Source organism: Lathamus discolor, chromosome 4 (genome assembly GCF_037157495.1).
Source record: "Lathamus discolor isolate bLatDis1 chromosome 4, bLatDis1.hap1, whole genome shotgun sequence".
Lineage (NCBI taxonomy): Eukaryota > Metazoa > Chordata > Aves > Psittaciformes > Psittacidae > Lathamus > Lathamus discolor.
The window spans coordinates 102,789,659-102,809,402 of NC_088887.1; the positions used below are offsets into that span (position 1 = coordinate 102,789,659).

Below are 19,744 nucleotides of genomic sequence, written 5' to 3' on the forward strand. Positions count from 1 at the left end.
CCATCTTAGGTCACACAAACAAAGCTTTGTTGAAGCATCTGTCCATGTGCTCACCCAGTGTCGTCCCATCACAGGAACCGGTATATCCCTTCCCTGTCAGGCATCATGGGCATACCAAAAGTGAGCTGGGTATTTTGTTTCCTTTTGTGATGGAATTTATGGCTTTTAAACACATACACAGTTTCTGGCCTATGGAAATTTGTGTAACTGTGTGAAGGTGTGCAGCTTACGTATTTAAATCTTAAATTTATATCTGTTTATTTTATTTATATCACGAGAATATGCTATTCCTGCCAAGAGAAGCTGAACGATGCTCAGTAGATGAGGTAATATTTGAGCAATTTCACAAGCATAGAGGAATTATCTGGATGTCATAGATTTTTAGGGACTGGCGTCAAATTTTGTCCTTATTTTATCCAGGAGACAGTGGGTTCAGTGAAGACTCCACAGGCTGGATGAGTGGCTGGAGATGCATGAAACACTGTGAGATTTGCTCTTTGGTAATGGTGGCTTCACATGAAGTTTATTGTAGAACTGCTTTCAGAATAATCTTGAGAAATACCCAAGAAAATGAGTTTCAGAAGTTTGCATTATTCAGTCAAGCTTATAGGAATAAACAATGAGATGTTGCCGGGGCTGTGTGAAACATGGATAAATTTGAGTCTCAAGCACTTTACCTCCTATCATTGCAGCTGTTTGCAAATGGAGCAGTCCAGGGTCAAACCAGGAAAAAAAATAGTTTCTTAATTAAAAAAAAGGAATAACCTTCTTTACATCCCATTTAATTAAAACCTTGGGTGTCAGGTTCTGTGGTTGTGGAAGGACTCAGTAACATTATAATGAATAATTCATTCACTGTATTTTGTTTGGTGCAAAAGACAGTGGTTTCAGATAGATTCATAACAGCACCCTTGTCTGGAGGGTCCCAAGCATAACAAGAAGCCCCCGAGGATCCCAAATGAGTATCTGCGTGCCACGAGTGGAACATGAGTCTTTTCAAGTGATTTACACGCATCAAGAATTGACATGTGGACACTGTTCCCAAGCCATGAGCTGGTTGCTGGAGCAGCAGCAGCAGTAGCTGTGCAGCTCAGGTGTGCACTTCCACAGTGAATGCACGTGTGAAACCCCTCCTGCCCAGCTCTCTCCTGCCATACATGCAAATCCCTGCTGGCAGGGTTGGTGCTTCAGGCTTAGGGTGTGTGAGCAGGCCCAGAGCAAGGTTGGTGAGGTTCCTCAGTCATTTGAGACCCACGTGTTTGTGGACACACCTTTGTTTATTTTAAAGCCCTTTCCCCTGCTAAGGCGTGGAGGATGCCCATAGTGAGCTGCAGTGATGATGTGTCCTGGGAAGGTCTTTGCCAGTCTTGGGCGCATGCTGGTTGCTGGGCTCATCTGAAATCAAATCAAGACTCGATTACACTGAAAAAGCTTGCATGCTTCCTTTTGATAGTAGGTCAAAGTAACCAAATCAGTGCTAGGTAAAAATAACTAACCAAGTGCATGTTCTCAGCATTTCATGTTGTTTGACTGAATTAATGTTCTCCTTTGCAATTCTGTTGTGATTTAGTCACCAAGCAGCAGACTTACAGCTATAAATGTCTCACGACTCCATTTCCCAGCCGCATGCATCCCCAAGAACTGCAGAGCATATGTCTAGACGACCCTCTGAGAAATCTCCCTCTGTGGCCTTACTGAGCTTTCGCAGTGACACAGAGACTGATGATGTCAGCCATTTCCAAACCTGACAACCATGCTTCCCACGGCTCAGTTAGCTGAGGCAGGCGATCCGGATGGAGGCAGCGGATTGGAGCTTTATTCTGAGACCCGTGAATACACGCACCTGCATACACCTGTTCGTACACACACGTGCACAGATGTGCTTTTGGAGAAGGCTGGACACTGGTTTTGCACAGTTGTGTTTTAAGCCTGTTTTCATTAGCGTAAATGAGGTTTTCCTTTTTGACTTCTGCGTGAAGCTTAGAATGAAATGTAACGAGGACTGGTACGATTCCTGTGCTGTACACATAGGAATTCAGTGAGAGGGAACTTCATCAGCATGTTGGCCTGCACAGGCATTCTGCCAAGGTGTGGTGTGTCTTCCCTGACACAGTGAATCCTCTTTACATTAAATGAAATCCAAATTTTCCAAAATCTTTCCGTAGTGGAGGTGTCAGCATGCTGCGACAAGAGACAGAAGAGGGCACATTTAATTTCCATGAGCTCTGGAACCCCTCTTCCTGACTTCAGCAGTTAGGAAACAGTAAGCCCACAATGATGGTGTTTCTTCTGCTTTTCTTCTGCTTTTCTCTGCTCTTGGTGTTTCAGGTTCTTTAGTAGTACAGTGGAAGTTACTGCAGTGATGTTCCTGAAGGAACATATTTCTCCTGCTGACCTGAGGACCTACTGGCTAGCTCTATACTGGAGGGTTAAACACAAGTTTAGGAATAGGAGAAAGTATTCTATTCCACTCTACTTCATCTCTGTTTTGCTGGGTGTTAGCCTAGCAGTCATTCGGACTTGAGGTGAGACTCATCTCACTGAAGATTAGCTGTTTGCAGTGCCTGACTTTGCTATTTCTTTTGTGGATGTTTAGTTTTAGGTGGAATGGTCCATGACATGTACATGCATGTTTTTCCCAAGTAGGTGTTCAGGGACTTGAGGGTGAGTAGGACAGATATGAGTATCAACAATTTGGACATGTTTATATGGCCAAGTAAATTCTACTAGAATGTTGCTTCCATACTAATAAATTAAACATTCCTAGTACTGTGCTTGGCCTTGAGGCCAGCTGAGATGCAATGGCTTCCATGCAATGGCTGTCTCACCCTCCAAAACAAGAGTGTCTCTGTGCAGACTTCTTATTAGGAGTGGCCCCTGGTCCTTGCTAGCTAACTCTTGAACTATGCACAAGAATTATTTGGGAGAGTACTTCTGGCCCAGACCAAAGCCATTCCAGATACTGTGCTAATAATTGATTCTATAGATAATCAAATTACTGTGCCCAGAAGCGTTTCCCAGCGATAGAGTAGCTATAGCTAAGGTAGGCACTGTCTGTTTAGGGAGAATGAAGCCAGTGAACTTGGCGGAAGCATTTCCAGTCCCACTTTCTCCTGCAGACCACAGAAATTAAAAGGTGGGTCCGTGCTATAATGTCTTCTGGATCTTCCCTAAAGAAGAGTCTTAGGCTAAACTCAGCGATGGAATAAAGACTTGCAGCATGGAAGACTGACTGCATTTGGTGTTCACTGGTCCCTTACCTGACAGATAGACAAAGCCTTTCTTGTAGTCCCAGAAGAGGGAATTGTGTTAGGGATGTACCCTGAATGATGCCTGACTTATAATCATGATATCACACCATACTGTCACTGAGGGAGACAGAGATGACTAGACTGGAACTTCCATCATGATACGGCCCAGGACTTAATACCTGTGGTGGAGGTATGGATTAAAACTGTAACACTTCCCTCCCCTCCACCACTCTAAACTAATGAGCACTGAGAAACATGATGGATCATCAGCACAAAAAATACATCAAATGTGGCTTTGAAACATCTCAATGTTGGAAGTTTCCAGTTGGGTAGTCAAGTTGCCTGTTACAAAAGGCGTACAGCTTAAGCAGCTGCTGTCTTGAAAGACTGTTAAAATTAAATTATGAATTCACATCTCTATCATTACAGCCCTGAGCATTGTAGCTGCCTAGGTATTTCATATTGGAGTATCTAAGCCCAGCAACACAGGGCTTAGTCTGCTGAACAGTGTATGCTATTATCGAATTTAATAATATTAAACTACTTGGAAGCTGTTTATTTAATAGTATTTATATTTTGTATATTGGTTGAATTGGGGAAGAAAAGAAGAAACTGGGGAGAGCATAGTAGGAAATTGTGCAATGTACTTATCTGAGACCACATCACATGGTCTGCAAAGCACGGCTTTTGCTTTTATACACATAGTCCTGGCGACTCTCCCACTAGCAACAATAGTGCTCAGACTCATACTGATGTCACTGCTGAGTTATTTAATTTGACTGAATGAGATTAATGTGTTTATTTAAAACCTTGGTCAAAATGGAAAAGAAAATCTCCGGACAATACTTTTACGTGAACATGTATGTTTTCGTATCTGATGATTGCAATGTTGCATTAACTTATCAGGAGCAGTTGTTTACACACAGTAATGCCTGGGGGACCCCTCAGATAAGAAGTGTGAGCCATTTTCCTTCTCAGCCTGGAGCAGAGACTTTTACACCACTAGTGGTCCCATGGGCTTTCATCCAAGGCTCTCCTTGTTTCCTGTTGCTGCTTTCAGGGCTGATCCACAGAGATCCCGGCATTATTTCATTTCTTGCATGAGGATGGGGTTTGGTGCTGCTGAGCAGTAACAGCAGTGCTGTAGTGGATCCTCCACAGCTTCTCACAAGGGTAGTGAGTGACAGACACCTCTGCTGCACAGCATGCCTAGATGAGGCTGGCATTGGGCTTTGTAGGCTAAGCCTGCTCCCACAAAAGCTGGAGACTGTCTAAATTCTATCCACATTATGTTTTACCAGCAGCTTGAGGTTTTTTTCCTGTGATAAATCATTCTGACCTTACTTCATTCTCACATATGTCTTCTAAGTGTTTGGAATAGACTTCAGTTTAACTAAAGAGGCATTAGTAACTACCCAGTTAAATGCTCCAAGTCATTGGATTTTTACTAATGCAGAGCAGGAGAAAAATCTGGAATTTCTTTCTGCATGGTGGGACAAGTTTGGGCTATTCTGTGGAACTGATCATTGATTGCTGAATGGTGCGGTGGCAGGATTTCTGCCATGCTCTGCCAAGAGCCTCTCTTGACAGCAGAGGACAACTGCACATACACATAGATTGATAATGTAGAAATTGCATAAGCCAGAGCTCGATGACATGGTGGGTGCCTGAAGCAAGATGTACTTGCCCTTCCTTGCAGTTTTGTAGTCCCTCTGTTCATATTTTCATGTAGCGTCCTGTTCACTGGTGCTTGGAATATGAATCTCTTGGGGAAATACAGCTTCTTCAGGGGCCTGTGACATGCCAAAGAGTCACTTTTATCCATTCTCTTGTGTGAAGCCAAGTGCTTCCATCTCTCTAGCTCTCTGGAAGGCTTTGGGGAATTTGAGCCCCTGTCCTCATCACTGCTGCTCTCATGGAATAAGGGAAAAAGCTCCTTAGAATACATGTATCTGTATTTCTCAGGGTGCTGGGTATCTTAAAGGGTAATGCAGTGGGGCAGATGAATGGGCATGAGAATGAAACAAGGGCTAGGAGGAGAACAGCTCTAGGGGGTCACTGTTCCTCAGCAAACACTGCACATTGCCTAAGAGGCTTTGATACTCTGGGCCACGTGTGCTTGCCCTGCAGCATGCTCCAGAGCTGTGTGGTGCTGAGGGCATCAGACTGCTGGGGTATCTGACTCTGACAAGGAGCCAGTCTTTGGGATTGATGTCCTGTCTTAATATGTTGTACTTGTGCCTGAACTCAGTGTCCCCACTCTTGCAACTCTACAAGTGCAACTCTACAGAAGCTGTGCCTTTAAGGAAACTGTAGAATAATACAGTTTGCGAAGCCATGCTGCTCCCAACCCCAGGCAGTATAGCTCTGTCTCCTCAGTAGCTGCATAAAAGCAGTGCTGAGGACTACGTCCAGGCCTTTACTGGTGGGGGACAAGAAGGATCCAAGTCCTCCCACAAAGGTGGACTAGAACAGTCATGGAGCTGCTTACCGGAAGGCATCCATTCAGAAGCTGCCCGCACTCCAGCTTTAGGTGACCTTGTATATTTCAGATCTTTAGACTTGATATGCACAGGGGGTCCAGGGAGTATAATTAAAGTGTAAATAGCTTGACATACAAAGACGTTATTCCTCAGAGTTCCAATCAGGGGAAATGTGTCATTTTCAGCTAAAATTAGACTGGGTCCAGCTACATTTAAAAAAAAAAAAAAAAAAGAAGAAGAAGAAAGCCCCTCAAGAACTAAACTCTTTCTTGGACTTTGTCAGATGAAGCAAGTCCTAGCAGAAATAACACAGGAACCGTCCAGCACAAACCGTGTCCGCAACTTTGTGATTTTCATCCAAAAAACTGAACTGTTGGAGACAGCAAAACAGTCTGGCTAGGCAGACAAGGTTTTTCCCTGGCATGTGGGAAAACACAAATAAGCTTAGAGAACAGTGATATATCTTTAAAGGCACTAAGTGAAATCTGGGAGTAGTTGAATTTTAAATTATTTTTTCAGTTAATATTATACAACTCTTGACAGTTGAGTGATGTTGGAGAGGCAGAGAGAGAGTTGAAAACAGAAAAATATTCTACTCAGTACTTGCATAAAATTTGATTTTACAGATGTAATTTTGTAGAGGATGCTTGAGCTGAACCTACAGCTACCAGCATTTAACAAAAAAGGTACTTTTTTTTTTTTTATAGTAAATATAACCCCGACCCTGCAGCAATTTCCCTGGTGCATTAAACTCTAAACACAAATTGAAGTGACTGTTTTCCAAGGTCCAACTCTAAAATGAGTGTGGAGGGTAATGGGGAGGAAAGGCTTTGACCCAAAATAAACAGCAAAAACAAACAGAAAACCATTGAAAGGTTGGACAGAGTCTTGGTTGACATGGTTTAGTGTGAGGTTCCCTGCTCATGGCAGGGGGGGTGGAACTAGATGATCTTCAGGTCCTTTCCAACCCTAACTGTTCTGTGATTCTGTGAAAATTAAACACATGTTTTGAATAATTCCTCTTTCAAAAGATTTTATTGAAGGAACAATTAAAGAGGCGTGTGAAACCTAACTATGTGTTGTATTGCTATTCCAGGCTTCATCAGCTGTATCTTAATGTTTGGAAAGTTCTGAGACCCACCCTGTTGGACTACTTGTAACCAGTGCCTGAGACTACAAAAACGTATGTGTGGAAGAACTTTTCCGTGAAGGAAGCATCCATCTCAGTATTGTGGAAAATCTGTGCAAGCCTTGCAAGGCGAGAGAGCAATTTGTGCTTCCGCTGACGCTCGTGTGTGATCTCTGCTTCTTATGCACTCCAGCACCCCTATCAGTTCCTTGTTCTCCTTTACCAGCCCTGCAGTGAAAAGGCTGCTGGGCTGGAAACAAGGAGATGAAGAGGAAAAGTGGGCAGAAAAAGCTGTTGATTCCTTGGTGAAGAAGTTAAAGAAGAAAAAAGGTGCCATGGAAGAACTGGAAAGGGCTCTGAGCTGTCCAGGTCAGCCCAGTAAATGTGTCACGATCCCACGTTCCTTGGATGGTCGGCTGCAGGTGTCTCACCGCAAGGGTCTTCCCCATGTCATATACTGCAGAGTGTGGCGCTGGCCTGATTTACAGTCTCACCATGAGCTGAAACCACTGGAATGTTGTGAATTCCCATTTGGCTCAAAACAGAAAGAAGTGTGCATTAACCCCTACCATTACCGGCGGGTGGAAACCCCAGGTAATTATATCATCTGCAGATGATTCACATCTCTCTATTAGCTATCGCGCTGGCAGCAGGTCTAGTCTTTGTGCATCCTATCGAGTTGTGCTCTGAAATCTGAAAAGGCAGGCTCCATTTGATCGAAGGACCCTGGGTCTTTACCTGCCTGGTGGCATCACAGCTGTGGCAGTCAGGAGTAAGTGGGGAGTAAGGAGCAACTTGCTCGGTGGGTCGGTATCCGGTTGGACCCCTGAGGGCGCCTGAATCTTGTCCAGGGTGCTGAAAGCTTCTACTCCATGAACCCAGGTGCTGGTTGCCCTCTGAGCCCTCCCCTTGCAAGCTGGTGCAGGTTAGACTTAGCACCCTGGCTAGATTTATGTCTCATTGTTTGAAACCCAGCAATCGACTCATTAATCCACATGAAAAATATATCACTATCTCTCTCTTTAAAGATTACAGTTGCAGTAAAATGACTTATTTTGCTGTGGATATGAAACCAGATCAGTTGGTTCTTCCTAAGATGCCTGGTGGCCTGCCTTCAGTGGGATTTACTTACCTAAATGTGTAGCTTGTGTGAAATGCCCTAAGTTCACATAAAACTTTGAATTTTTCCACTGATGAACCTCTTTAGATTGGACATGGTCAGCACTGAAAACTTATGACCTCACTTGAAGGGTCATTTAACTGGGCTTTGTGTCAGTGAAACAGCTGTTAAAAAATAATGGTGTTTAGTGTTAGGGATCTTGGAAAGCAGGGCTGGCAGACAGCTTGGGCAATCATCCTGTTCTTCTCTGCCCCTACTCCCAAACCAAAACAAATTACCAGGTATATTCCTGACAGATCTTTTCCTAATGAGCTGTAAAATCCCATGTGGTAGAAGCTCCACAACCTTCCCAGGCAAGTGAATCTATTGCTTTGCTATCCTTACAGTCCAGAATGATTTCTAATGTCTAACCTAAGTCTCCTTTGCTGCCAAAAATCACAGTAATTTAGTTTACTAATGGATATGGTTGGTAAGTGTATACTTATTATTCTGTGATTATTCTTTGTCTGGCATGAACTTTACTCTGAGGTGACATTAGGAGCAGATAAGTGAACTGTGGGATGTTTCTTTTCACACATATGAAATAAGGGAAGGACATTTGTTAACATTTGTTAAACAACACAGGCTACTCCCTTTTCTGGTAGTCCCTCCATGGCAGCACAGCTGTAATTTTGAAGTTGTATCTGAACTGCTGTAAACATTGTCACAACAAAAATGTTACAGCTGCAGTGAGCTGTCAACAGTTTTCAGTGGAAAGAGCTGATCTTCTGCCTTGCTAAAATAAACTCTTCAAGAATCTAAGAAAAGATGCTCATAAAATATCTCATTTTGTGTATCTTTCTCTTTGAAGGCTGTAGTCTTTAGTGTCTTCTAATTTCTTCTGCTATAATTCCAGTGTAGTTAGTGGAGATTCCTCAGCACGGTAGCTGACAGCACTGTGCAGGGCTGTTTTCAACCCTGGTCTTCTGATCTGTTCAGTGCTGACTAACAAATGCTAGTACTAGGATAATCCAGCAGGCATTAAATGGCTGCTAAAGCTTGTTGTTCTGACCCTGAAACTCAGAAGGTTTCAGCTGTGAGCATGTCTCTGTCGTTTGTGCTACAGACAGCTACATCTCTAGTAGTAAATGAGATGGGACCAAGGTGCAGGCCTGAGTATTGCTGAATGGTTGGTGTGGTCCCAGGCACAGCTTTAACCCATATGGACTCACATGTACTACCAACATGTACTACCAGTTCTCAGGGCACAGGGGTTCACCCAAAGGAGAGACTTTGGGTACTTTGGATGTGACCACCTTTTTTTTTGGAGGTGAAAGAGAGCACAGCTGTGAGGATGCAAGCTGTGCCGTGCCAGTTCTCCATAGGACCCTGAGACTGTTCTTGGGCTGTTGTATTCACCCCAACTCTTACGGGGACAGCTTAGAAGCTGAAGCTCACCTTCCTACTAAAGATGAGGTACAGCAAGAAAGCACAACCTACTCAAGTGTGCTGGAGCAGCAGCAGGAGAGATAACTTACACCACTGCAAATAGCAGTAATGCAGCTCCAGGCCAGAGGCGGTTAAAAGCTGTGCTGCAGAGAGCTGGTGGCGAGACAGGAGAAGAAATGAGCTTGGGGAGAAAGTGGCAGCAGTGAAATCACCACACAAAAGGCTAGGATCTAGGGCCTGTTTAGAGAAGTCTGAAAGGGGATCTCATTAATGCATATAGATATCTCAAAGGTGGGCGCGAGGAGGATGGTGCCAGACTCTTTTTCGTGGTGCCCAGCACAGGACAAGGAGCAGTGGACATGAGAAGTTTCACTTCAACATGAAGAACTTCACATTGAGGATGGCAGAGCACTGGAACAGGCTGCCCAGGGAGGTTGTGGAGTCATTCTTTCTGGAGACATCCAGAACTCGCCTGGACATGTTCTTATGTCACAGGCTTTGGGCATAGCCAGGTTTCCAGCAAGAACTGTTGCAACTAAAGGGAATCAGAGAAAGTCTGGTGCAGAAAAGGCAGTGGCAGGACTTGAGACATGACAGTATTTACCTTCAGTTGAACAAAGATTATCAACCCTTGAGCATGCATAGAAGGAAGCATCCAGCCCTGGCTCTCTATGGAGAATAGCAGGTAGAAGAAAAGGACCCCACTGAGTGGACACAACACAGTTATATTGTGAGGACAAACAGGTCCCAGTGCACTCAGTCACTCAGTTTCGTGCCTCTGGTCACACTTCCTTCAGAGTGGTGAGCCCTGGGGGGTGACATCTGTTAGCAAAAGAACAAAGAGAACAAGGCCCTCTGGAGAACTTTTATCCACAAACAAGAAAATATCTGAATTTCTTACCCACTGCAGAGGCTTTAGGCCTCTAGGCAGCCACAGAGCAGTCATTGGAAAGATTGAATGAGGTGGCAAAAACTGTATAGCGGAGCAGAAATGAAGAGTACCCTGGTCAGAGCTGGGAAGAAGTTCAAGGCTTGAAAATTCCTCTTGCTGACTCACTCAGGGCGAGTCAAAGGCTTTCCCTGACAAGTTCACACATTCAGATTCTCAGCTTATATTTAGAGAAGTTGCATTGAGTTCTCACATGGCTGAGGAAAGCCACTTCCTTAGCAGTGGTACCCACAGCGAGGTGCCAACCTCCCACTGCTGCACAGCATTGCTGTAGCACAGCTATCTCATGCACAGCACTTCTGCTGGGTGCAAAGGGATCACCAGTTCTCTGTTTCTAAGGCTGCTGGTCAGAGCTGGCTGAGCAGCAGCAGACCTGGCAAGCATCATGCCAGTTTTGTTTTTGTGGAGTAGCAGAGGAAAACTCCAGAAGCGTAGCTCACAGCCTGGAGCTGCTCACAGGAGCGTGGGATGGGAGGGATCCAGCTCACAAAAACCACATCTGCAGTGGTGATATCTGTCTTGTCCCAATGTAGAGCAGATTAACTGAGCAGTAAAAGTCTGTTTCTCTCCATTGGCTATGAAGAGATCCATGGAGGTCTGGGCAATTCATCTCATGTGTGAATACATGGGAGTCCTACCCGGAGAGTCTAGGAAATCCAAAAAGCTAAAGAAGCAATAAAAAAGCAGAAATACCTTTCTCTAACAAAGGAATTAAAAGGATGGCAGCAAATTCTTCATTCCACAGGTAGGGGCATATCAGAGGCAGAAGCAAAGAAAGTAGTCTCCAGAGCACCACCATTGTGCTGGCCAGAAGTTAATTAGAAATGCATTGGGCTGGATAAGGGTCTACATATAGTCTCTTAACAGGTATCCAAGTGACTGTATTTCCAGACAGGTGAGAAGATAACTTCTGCAGTGAACCCCTGTCATCAGTCCATCTTTTGTATATTTTTAGGACTCAGTTCTTCAATTCATGAGTGACTTGCAAATTCCCAAATGGTATATGCCAGTGGGTAGGCAGGAGCAGGACTTAACCCTGCCCCAGCTGCAGCATAGTGCTACATCAAACAAGAGGTTGTAAACCTCCTGTTGGTACCAGCCATTGATCCTCCTCCTGCTTAAACTGCCCCAGCTCTGAGCAGTCAGTGTGCGCTGGGGCTGCACTCCAATCAGGGTGTTCCTACAGCCTCTTCTCATGCACATGCTTTGCATTATCTGTACATTATTTGCTTTGCAGCAATTATTCCACTCTATCATTCTGTCAGATAAATGAGAGTTTGCTGTAATTAAAAGGTGTTAGCTAACCTACCTAGACAGAGCTTTTGGGACTAAACAGTATGTTAAAACACATTCAAACCATATATTTCTGACAGCACTTATAACCTAGAGCACACACTGCTGTTTGTTTCCATAAGCTAGTAAGGATAAGACTGAAAGATTACATGCTGCTGGGGTTTAGGCCAGAGGAACTCTGTACATGAGGTCAATCAATACAAGCCTTCTGAATTGTTGCTGGCGTTGGGACAATTCATCCTTGTCACAATAACTCAGATTGCCTCCTTATCTTCTCAGGTATCTTTTAGATATGCACAATAGCAACTGAGGATTAATTCTGCCTACCTACATTTAAGGCCTTAACTAAGATAATTAGGCATTATGTGAGTTAGTAACTAATAGAGAAATCTTGGAGTGGCAGGCCTCTTTGTGTTCCAGCCTAGGGGCTGCATCTTCATAGGTAACTCACTAGTCGGGTTTCCTAAAATGTTTTGACTCCAATTCCCCTTTCTCATCTGCTATGTCAGTATCCAAAATTATTTGGGTCAACCTTAGGTTCCTCAGTGCAACAATGCTGTTAACAGCACTGATGGTACGAGATGTAAGTGAAGAGAGCTTATGAAGAGAGGCGTTATCTTCTTAGACCAATGTTTACATGGATTAATTTGTATTTCAGTTTTCTGACCTGCATTTTTCATGTCTTAACTACCAACCACTGACATTTGCCTCCTCATGCTAGACCTTTTCTAACTATACTGCAACAGCTTATTTAGTATTGCTGCAATATTTCAATTGCCATTTACATTTCCTTTTAAAGATCCCACTATCTGTCTAGCAGCCTTTCCGAGTACCTGAAAAGGTTTTAAATTAGGTGTCTAGCTCCAGGTCTATGCTTCCTTTGCCGATCTGTGAAACACTGGTAGTAAAATATACACTGTATTGCAGGGCAGTGTTAATTGTTATTAAACTTGGCTGTGGTTTTGGTGATAGTATTTAGCAAACTCTGGACATGCTCAGTCTCTCAGGACAGAAGGAAGAGGTAACTTTGAGAAAGAAATGTGCCACTTGCATTCCTGAAAGAGGACTGTGTGTGCATGCCCTGCCTGTGAATATTATGGTACCTTGCTCAAATCAGGAATGAGTCTATATTTTGCATATGGAATTACTGCAACTGGCTGCAAATCTGGGAATAAAGGTCCAAGAATCTGCTTTTAATTCTTGGTTTTGGACAGGTTTGTTGCCCTTCAATGACTTGTATAGACAGCAATATTTGGGCAGCATAGAATATTCCTCTTTTTAACTTACAATGATGTACTTTCAAGAGTGCAGTTTTAACCAGATTTTTTCTTTTTGTTCTCATTTTTATTTTCAGTCCTACCTCCTGTACTCGTTCCAAGACACAGTGAGTTTAACCCTCACCTCAGCCTCCTTGCCAAGTTTCGAAACACTTCTCTGCACAGCGAGCCACTGATGCCGCACAATGCCACCTATCCCGATTCTTTCCAGCATCCTACATGCACTCCTTTTCCATCATCACCCAGCCACATGTTCTCTCAGTCACCTAACAGCATCAGCTATCCCAACTCACCAGGAAGCTCTTCTGGACCAGGAAGTCCCTATCAGCTCATGGGTAAGAATGAGCTTTCAGACATTCTGACTGAGGCAGCTGAGTTTCTTGCCGTGGCCTGGAGTCAGGTGCCAGTTCTGTGTGCTTCCCCTGTAGCTTAACTACAGACTGGACAGGATGGATTTGGAATGTAAATTCTTCTGACTGTCTCTTAATACTGGTTCCTAGTCCTTCTGAGTGGTGCTCAAGGGACTAAGTGTTGGACAGGATGGATTTGGAATGTAAATTCTTCTGACTGTCTCTTAATACTGGTTCCTAGTCCTTCTGAGTGGTGCTCAAGGGACTAAGTGTTGTGGTCATCCCAGTGGATGCAATTTCATGATTACTGTAAGGGGAAATTTGAGGAGAGGACCAGGTGTGCCAGGCCACCTTGTGCCTAAAGCTGGCCATCCAAGCTTCTGATAAGTCCATGGAAAAGAACACTTGCAAGACGTACGTTAGGCACCTCTAATAGAGATTGTCAAGCTAGGGACCTCTAGAAACTCCATCAAGGGAGACAGGATAAAATCAGGAAATTGGTATGTAGAAATATTTTTTAATGTATGGTGATCCCACTGACTGTATAAACTTATGCAGGAAATTAAGGTGTTTAACAATCAGGATCAACACTTGCTGAAGCCACCAGGCAAATTTCTGTAATTTTGGAATATGTTTCATTATCTCCACAGTTCTGAGGTCATCAGGGTTATGTCACTCAGATTGTTTGCATTGTGAACTCCTTACTTAGTACTGCTCTAATTACCTGACATTTGACTATGCTTTTGCTGTTAAATAAGCCAAGAAGGTGTCGTGTACACAGCTGAGATCTGGCTTTAATATCAAAACAGTTAAGATTCACTTCTGCACTTTGTTGTAACTCTGAAATAGTTTCAATCAATCATCTCAGCTTTTCCACAAAGATGCATTCAGGTCAGAATTTTGTAGCTTAATGTTTTAATGTCTCGACTACAAAGCATTTAAATTCATGTCCTTAGTGATATGCCTGTTTTGATTTTAAGTGTAAGAAAGAAAGGTGTTTATTTTTACAAGGTGTTTTTAGTACTTGAACTTTCTTTTAAGCTGGACAATTTCAACACAGTGTGATGTGTTGAAAGTGTTTTTCCTTCCCTCTCCATTCATTGAAAGGACAGTCATTCGTTTCTTCTCTAGGTCTGTACTTCAGATTAAATCATGTTTAGCAACACTGAAGCTTTTCATCAAGTAGTAGGACTTGTTTGTCTTCTCCCATCTTTTCTTCTCTTTTGTGTAATCAAGCTGGATTAAGTGGAGCTGGTCCTGACAGGTAGATCAGGCCCATTCCAACTATATATTGACTGACTAGTGCATTTAACTGAACTTGGGACCTTGCAAAGTTACTTAAAAATGGAAGTGGCTCAACCTGAGCTTCAGTGTATCACAGCACATGGCATGCTGATAAACATAATTTGCCTGTGTAACAATCAGGGATGGAAGACTATCTAATGCAAACTGGAGTTACATCAAGAACCTTGAGTGGGCTTTGTGTGACCAAGTCAAGAATGCACATTTCTACATCTCATGCAATTGCTTATACTCTCTCTGTGATCAGTGGAGAAAAACAAGCACTCCTAGAATAAGATGCATTGCATCTTAAGGTAGCTGAAATGCACCATGTCTGCAGGTGCCTCTTTTTCTTTGGTAAGTTTAAAGAAAGTGTATGGTTACCGACTTAGGTATAGACATTCAAAATACCTGTATGACCACATTATATTCCTTTCTCTGACTTGTACTCTTTTCCACTCTTTCTTGATTTTGTTTTACTAGTCTAGCTTGTTACATTTTCTGTGGGAGGGTTATGCCATCTTATATGTTAGAAATATCATACTGTGTATGAAATGCCTAAATCCTGAGCAATGCTTAAATAGAATAACACTCCTGTTCAGTACTTACTTGGAAGATTCAACATTTGTCTTATGAGACAGTCCAAATTATCCAGTCTGGGTGAAGTTGCTCTGTTTTGAGGGCCAGCCAACAGACCCCTAACACAAGAGGAAATTTCAAACTGGAACCAAGTTAAAAAGACTCCTTAAAAAGACCCTCAGTCCTGCAAGTTTGTATATGGCTATACTTTACACATAAGCCCACTGAGTTTCTGTTCAAATGAATAAAGCTACATGCTATAGTGCTTATGCAGTGAATGTCAGCACTTTCTAATATGTGCCTTCTTTGGCTTTCTAGAGCCTTCTGACTTTCTTGAGAATCCCCAGTATTAGAGTCACCTTCTGTTTTCTAGCTTACTGTGCCATAAATTAAACAAATCCGGAGCTGGGCAGATTGTGAGTTGATACCTCTTTTCCATGTTTTTTTATCACTTCTGTTGCTCTTTGATGGGAAACTGAACAAACCAAAAGAGGGACTGCCTTCCCTTGTAGGACAAATGTATAAAGGACAAATCTAGAGGAAGTTTTGCCAAGTCTGATTTTAAAGCGTAAAGACTCTTCCATAGGCTTTTTTTATAGCCTGTGAAGAAAGAGAGCTTTCTCTCAGAGGATCTATTGAACCTTCTGCTTTTAAATCATCCTCTTCAAGTTTTCGATTTGTGAGAGAAGTCTGGAACTGAACGATCAAACTGCATTACTTTCTTAGGGTAACAACTGTTGTTAACGGAGAGATTGACTAGACATCTGTCTAGGCCTGATGTACTAGTTGTGACTGTCCCTCTCTCTTTGAAGTGCAGCATGTGCAACTTGACAGCCTGCGTTCCCATCCTCCCTGAACATGTAATGGTCTTAATCTGGAGACTGAAAGGAGGTCAGGTACAGATTTGTGCTATTTCCAGCCCTTCCTAGCTAAATGCTGAAGTTAAGTATTCACTAGGGAAAGCCAGGGAGAATTTACCAATGTATTGATTTAGGTGTCTTTCTTTTCTTTCCTTCTTTCTAACAGTGGAAACTCCACCTCCGCCTTACCATGCAAGAGAACCTCCAGGAACCCACAATGGGCGGTCAATGGATGCAATAGCTGAAAGTCAACTAGTGCTGTCTTTGCCCAATGGAGGTAAATCTGCCGACGGAGAAGCTGAAAGTAAATAACCATTTGTATTATTCTTAAAAAAATAAAACAACTGTTAAGCAAATAATTTTTTGTTTGAACAAGAATGTTCAGTGATCTGTCATAATAGGTTTCAGAGAGTTTCGCTGTAAGGCTGTGTACTAGACCCACCCATTAGCCAGCAAAATAGGTTGATTCAAGAATTTAGTGATTTATATGTGAAGTTACAGACTTTAGTCCTTATTTGCATTCATGAACGATTACATTTGGAAAGCTGTTAATGAAAGCAAACACTGTTATCAACGTTGTAAAGACAAAGATATCAGATCAAGGATAGTGAGGCAGTATAACACAAGAGCACTATAAATATCAGAACTGATTATCACCTTCAGTTTTGGGTTTCAAGTACTTTAAAGCCTTGTGGTTAGGACCTTTCTTACTACCATCTTTGTATTAATATTATATTACTAGCTGGCTAGAAAAGGACATGTTCTAGTGAAGTACAAAGAGATTTCTATGGATGGCCAAACTCTTTGTCCTCATATAAGAATGCTTTACTGGGAGAGGGCATGGGTCATCAGAGTAGAAGGGTCTGGGATCTTCCTTGCTTCCCTCAAAGTGACTTCATGACCTCTCCAACATGGTCTGTTACTTCCAAACTAGTGCTGGCAGGTCATGCCTCCACCATTCAAAGCCTGTTGCTACAGAGCAGCCAGGGGAAATGGAGTTTCTCAGCTGGGTTTTCTTTTGGCTTCCTGCTACTGCAAAGGAAAAACCACCATTGTTCTTTTAGTCCAGCATATTGTAGTGCTAAACAGATGTCCTTTGTGGCATGAGGACTGAACACAGTGCACACACATGCACATTAAAAAAATGCCAGCTGTCTGAAACAGTGAGGAACATGTATGTATCACAGAACTGGAGCTGAAGAACGACAAGGGTAACAGTGCTAATTACAGATGAATACACAGAATGGCCAGATAATAACTAGTTATCAGGCATCAGTACTTTAAATAAGCTAATGAGATACTTTAATCTCTTTACCATGTTTCATCATCTCTGATTGTTGCCCTAGTGAGCATCAGTTAGACGTTTGTTAGAGGTTATGCCTAGAGCTGCTCTGGGGCCAGGGGGGCTCACATGCCTGTGTTAGGCAGGATAAGCTTTCCCACTAACTCCTGTAGGATGAATGTGGCTCAGAGATTGTTACATTTTTGAGTCTTTTTCTGTCTCTGAGTTAGAAAACCTATGCAGGGGAAGATCCAAAAAAATGACCTTGCTGACATTTCTGCTTCTGGTCTCACATGGAAGTGGAATGCCCCAAAGCATGCAAAAAATTGGGGGAATGATTGATTACTTCTGAACTTCAGAGTTTAGTATGAGGCTGAAGGCTTGGCTCAGTTTTGACTTGATTTGAGCCCATCTGTCACCCCTAGTGTGCAGAGCAGATGTATCTCTTGCTATTTTCAGTGTAGAGAATAGGCCCCAGTTCAGCAAGGAATGTCTGCATGTGCTTAATTTAATGCAGTGGAATTATCACTTTTAAGAACAAGTGGGACTCCTCAGAGTCTTAGAGTTAAGCTGGTGTACCAGTGCTTTACATGTTAGGGGCTTCAGTCATAAAATTAAGAAGAAACAGAAGCTGCTCTTGAGATAAAGCATGTTAAGTGAGTGTTTAGATGAAGAGCTGGGGAAGGGGAGAATGGGGCAGAAGGAGAGAAGGAGGAAAGAAAACAGAGACTGTTTAAAAAATAGTAGGGACCTGAGCAGCTGATTAATTTTATTTTCTACAGACTTTCGGCCTGTTTGCTATGAGGAACCGCAACACTGGTGCTCAGTTGCCTACTATGAACTCAACAACCGGGTAGGGGAGACTTTCCAGGCTTCGTCTCGAAGTATCCTCATAGATGGATTTACAGATCCCTCAAATAACAAAAACAGGTTCTGCCTGGGACTGCTCTCAAATGTAAACCGCAACTCTACTATAGAGAACACCAGGAGACACATAGGAAAAGGTAAGAGAAAATCCTTTCTCCTCAGATATATTCAGAGCTTGAAAGAACTGTGCATTGCGTTAACAAACCCAGTTGACTTGTCAGATGTGCTTGTCTTAAAACCAAACCTCTGAGATTACTTCTGAAATAGAAGAAAAGCATCTGATTCTTTTCTGACTGGATAACAATCAGCAGAGTAGCTCCTTACAAAAGCTTGGCCAGCGAAGAGAAAAATGTTGTTTATAGTTGTGTGTTCTAATTTAGCAGTATGTATTTTCATTTTATTTATTAGAGCTTCTGGCAACTGGGAATATTGCCATTGAAATGCCACTAAAAGGATAATTGCTGGTGCCCCAGGTCTGGTTCTCCTCCCACCAAATAACAAAGGGAGATGGATGAAACAGTAGTTGAGTTACTTGGCTGAAAAACTCTACTGGAGTTGCCTTTGTAGCTTTTTGCTCCCTATCAGTCTGATTCCCTGCCTGGTCAAGTTCTTGCTGTTAAAACTAGGTCTTGGGTTCTCTCTCAGCAGTTCTTCTTGTATGGTCCACTTCTGGTGTACATATATCCTGTGTATGCAGGGTATACTCATATACTACTGGTATGTAGTAGTATATGAGTATATATTATATATATACTGGTATATAGTAGTATATACTCATATACTACTGGTGGCAGGCAGGTACAAGGAGACCACAGCTGGATGTGTGTGGCTGCACACACTCCATCCCAACTCAGTAGGGCTGTGTAGGGCCTGATATTCTCCCAGAACTTACTGTTGCTTGTGGCAGTGAGTCAGAAGCCCTGTACGGGCCACTTCTCTGTGCAGATGGAGCTTTGCCCATTCTGGTATATCCAGTCTAGACTCATTATCTTGCCAACCCAGCCTCTCACCAGTAGCTGCCTGGGAATGGATTTCCCACTGGGCTAATTAACTCTAATTGTTCCACTCCTATTATCTTGTCAACCTCACCTCATTTCCCAGGCCTAGAGCAGTATTTTAATTGGCTCTTGATAGTTTAGTGTTGAATGATTGAATACCAGGAAGCTCTGAGACAAGCGTGGCATCATTTTTGCAAACAACACTAAACCTGTAGGCTAGCACAGGAGATGCTACACTTAGTTTTTGCTCTTTTCTCTGGAAAGGAAAGCACTGGTGTTGCAGATGCACTGTGTGAAGCCAGTATGATGCTACAAGTATCTGTCATAGTAGCTTGTTGTGAGGGGTCGAAATGGGCTGTACACCTAGTTCTAACTTACTCAGAATAAAGCAAAGCTTTTCTGTCAATATAAGCTGTCAGAGGGGTGTAGATCAAAGCTGAACCCAGCCCTAAACGAAGACTGACAAAAGATCCCAGTCAAAGCTGTCATTTGAGGATGCTACATCCTGTGACTTTCTGCCCCAAAAGAGGAAGAGACAGAACAGAAAGAAAATGAGGTGAATACTAATGGTCCTCATCTATTCAAATCTGAAGATCT

The 19,744-nt window shown here is 42.9% G+C and overlaps 1 protein-coding gene across 1 annotated transcript in view; it reads left to right on the forward strand.

The window, feature by feature from the left end:
- SMAD9 (SMAD family member 9) overlaps positions 1-19,744 on the forward strand; it is a 35,480-nt gene that overhangs the window by 7,752 nt on the left and 7,984 nt on the right. Inside the window, exons 2-5 of the mRNA XM_065678381.1 lie at positions 6,831-7,457; positions 13,008-13,265; positions 16,167-16,304; positions 18,065-18,286. Of these exons, the coding sequence (XP_065534453.1) occupies positions 7,046-7,457; positions 13,008-13,265; positions 16,167-16,304; positions 18,065-18,286 (1,030 nt within the window). The 5' untranslated portion in view covers positions 6,831-7,045. The remainder of the gene's footprint in view (positions 1-6,830; positions 7,458-13,007; positions 13,266-16,166; positions 16,305-18,064; positions 18,287-19,744) is intronic.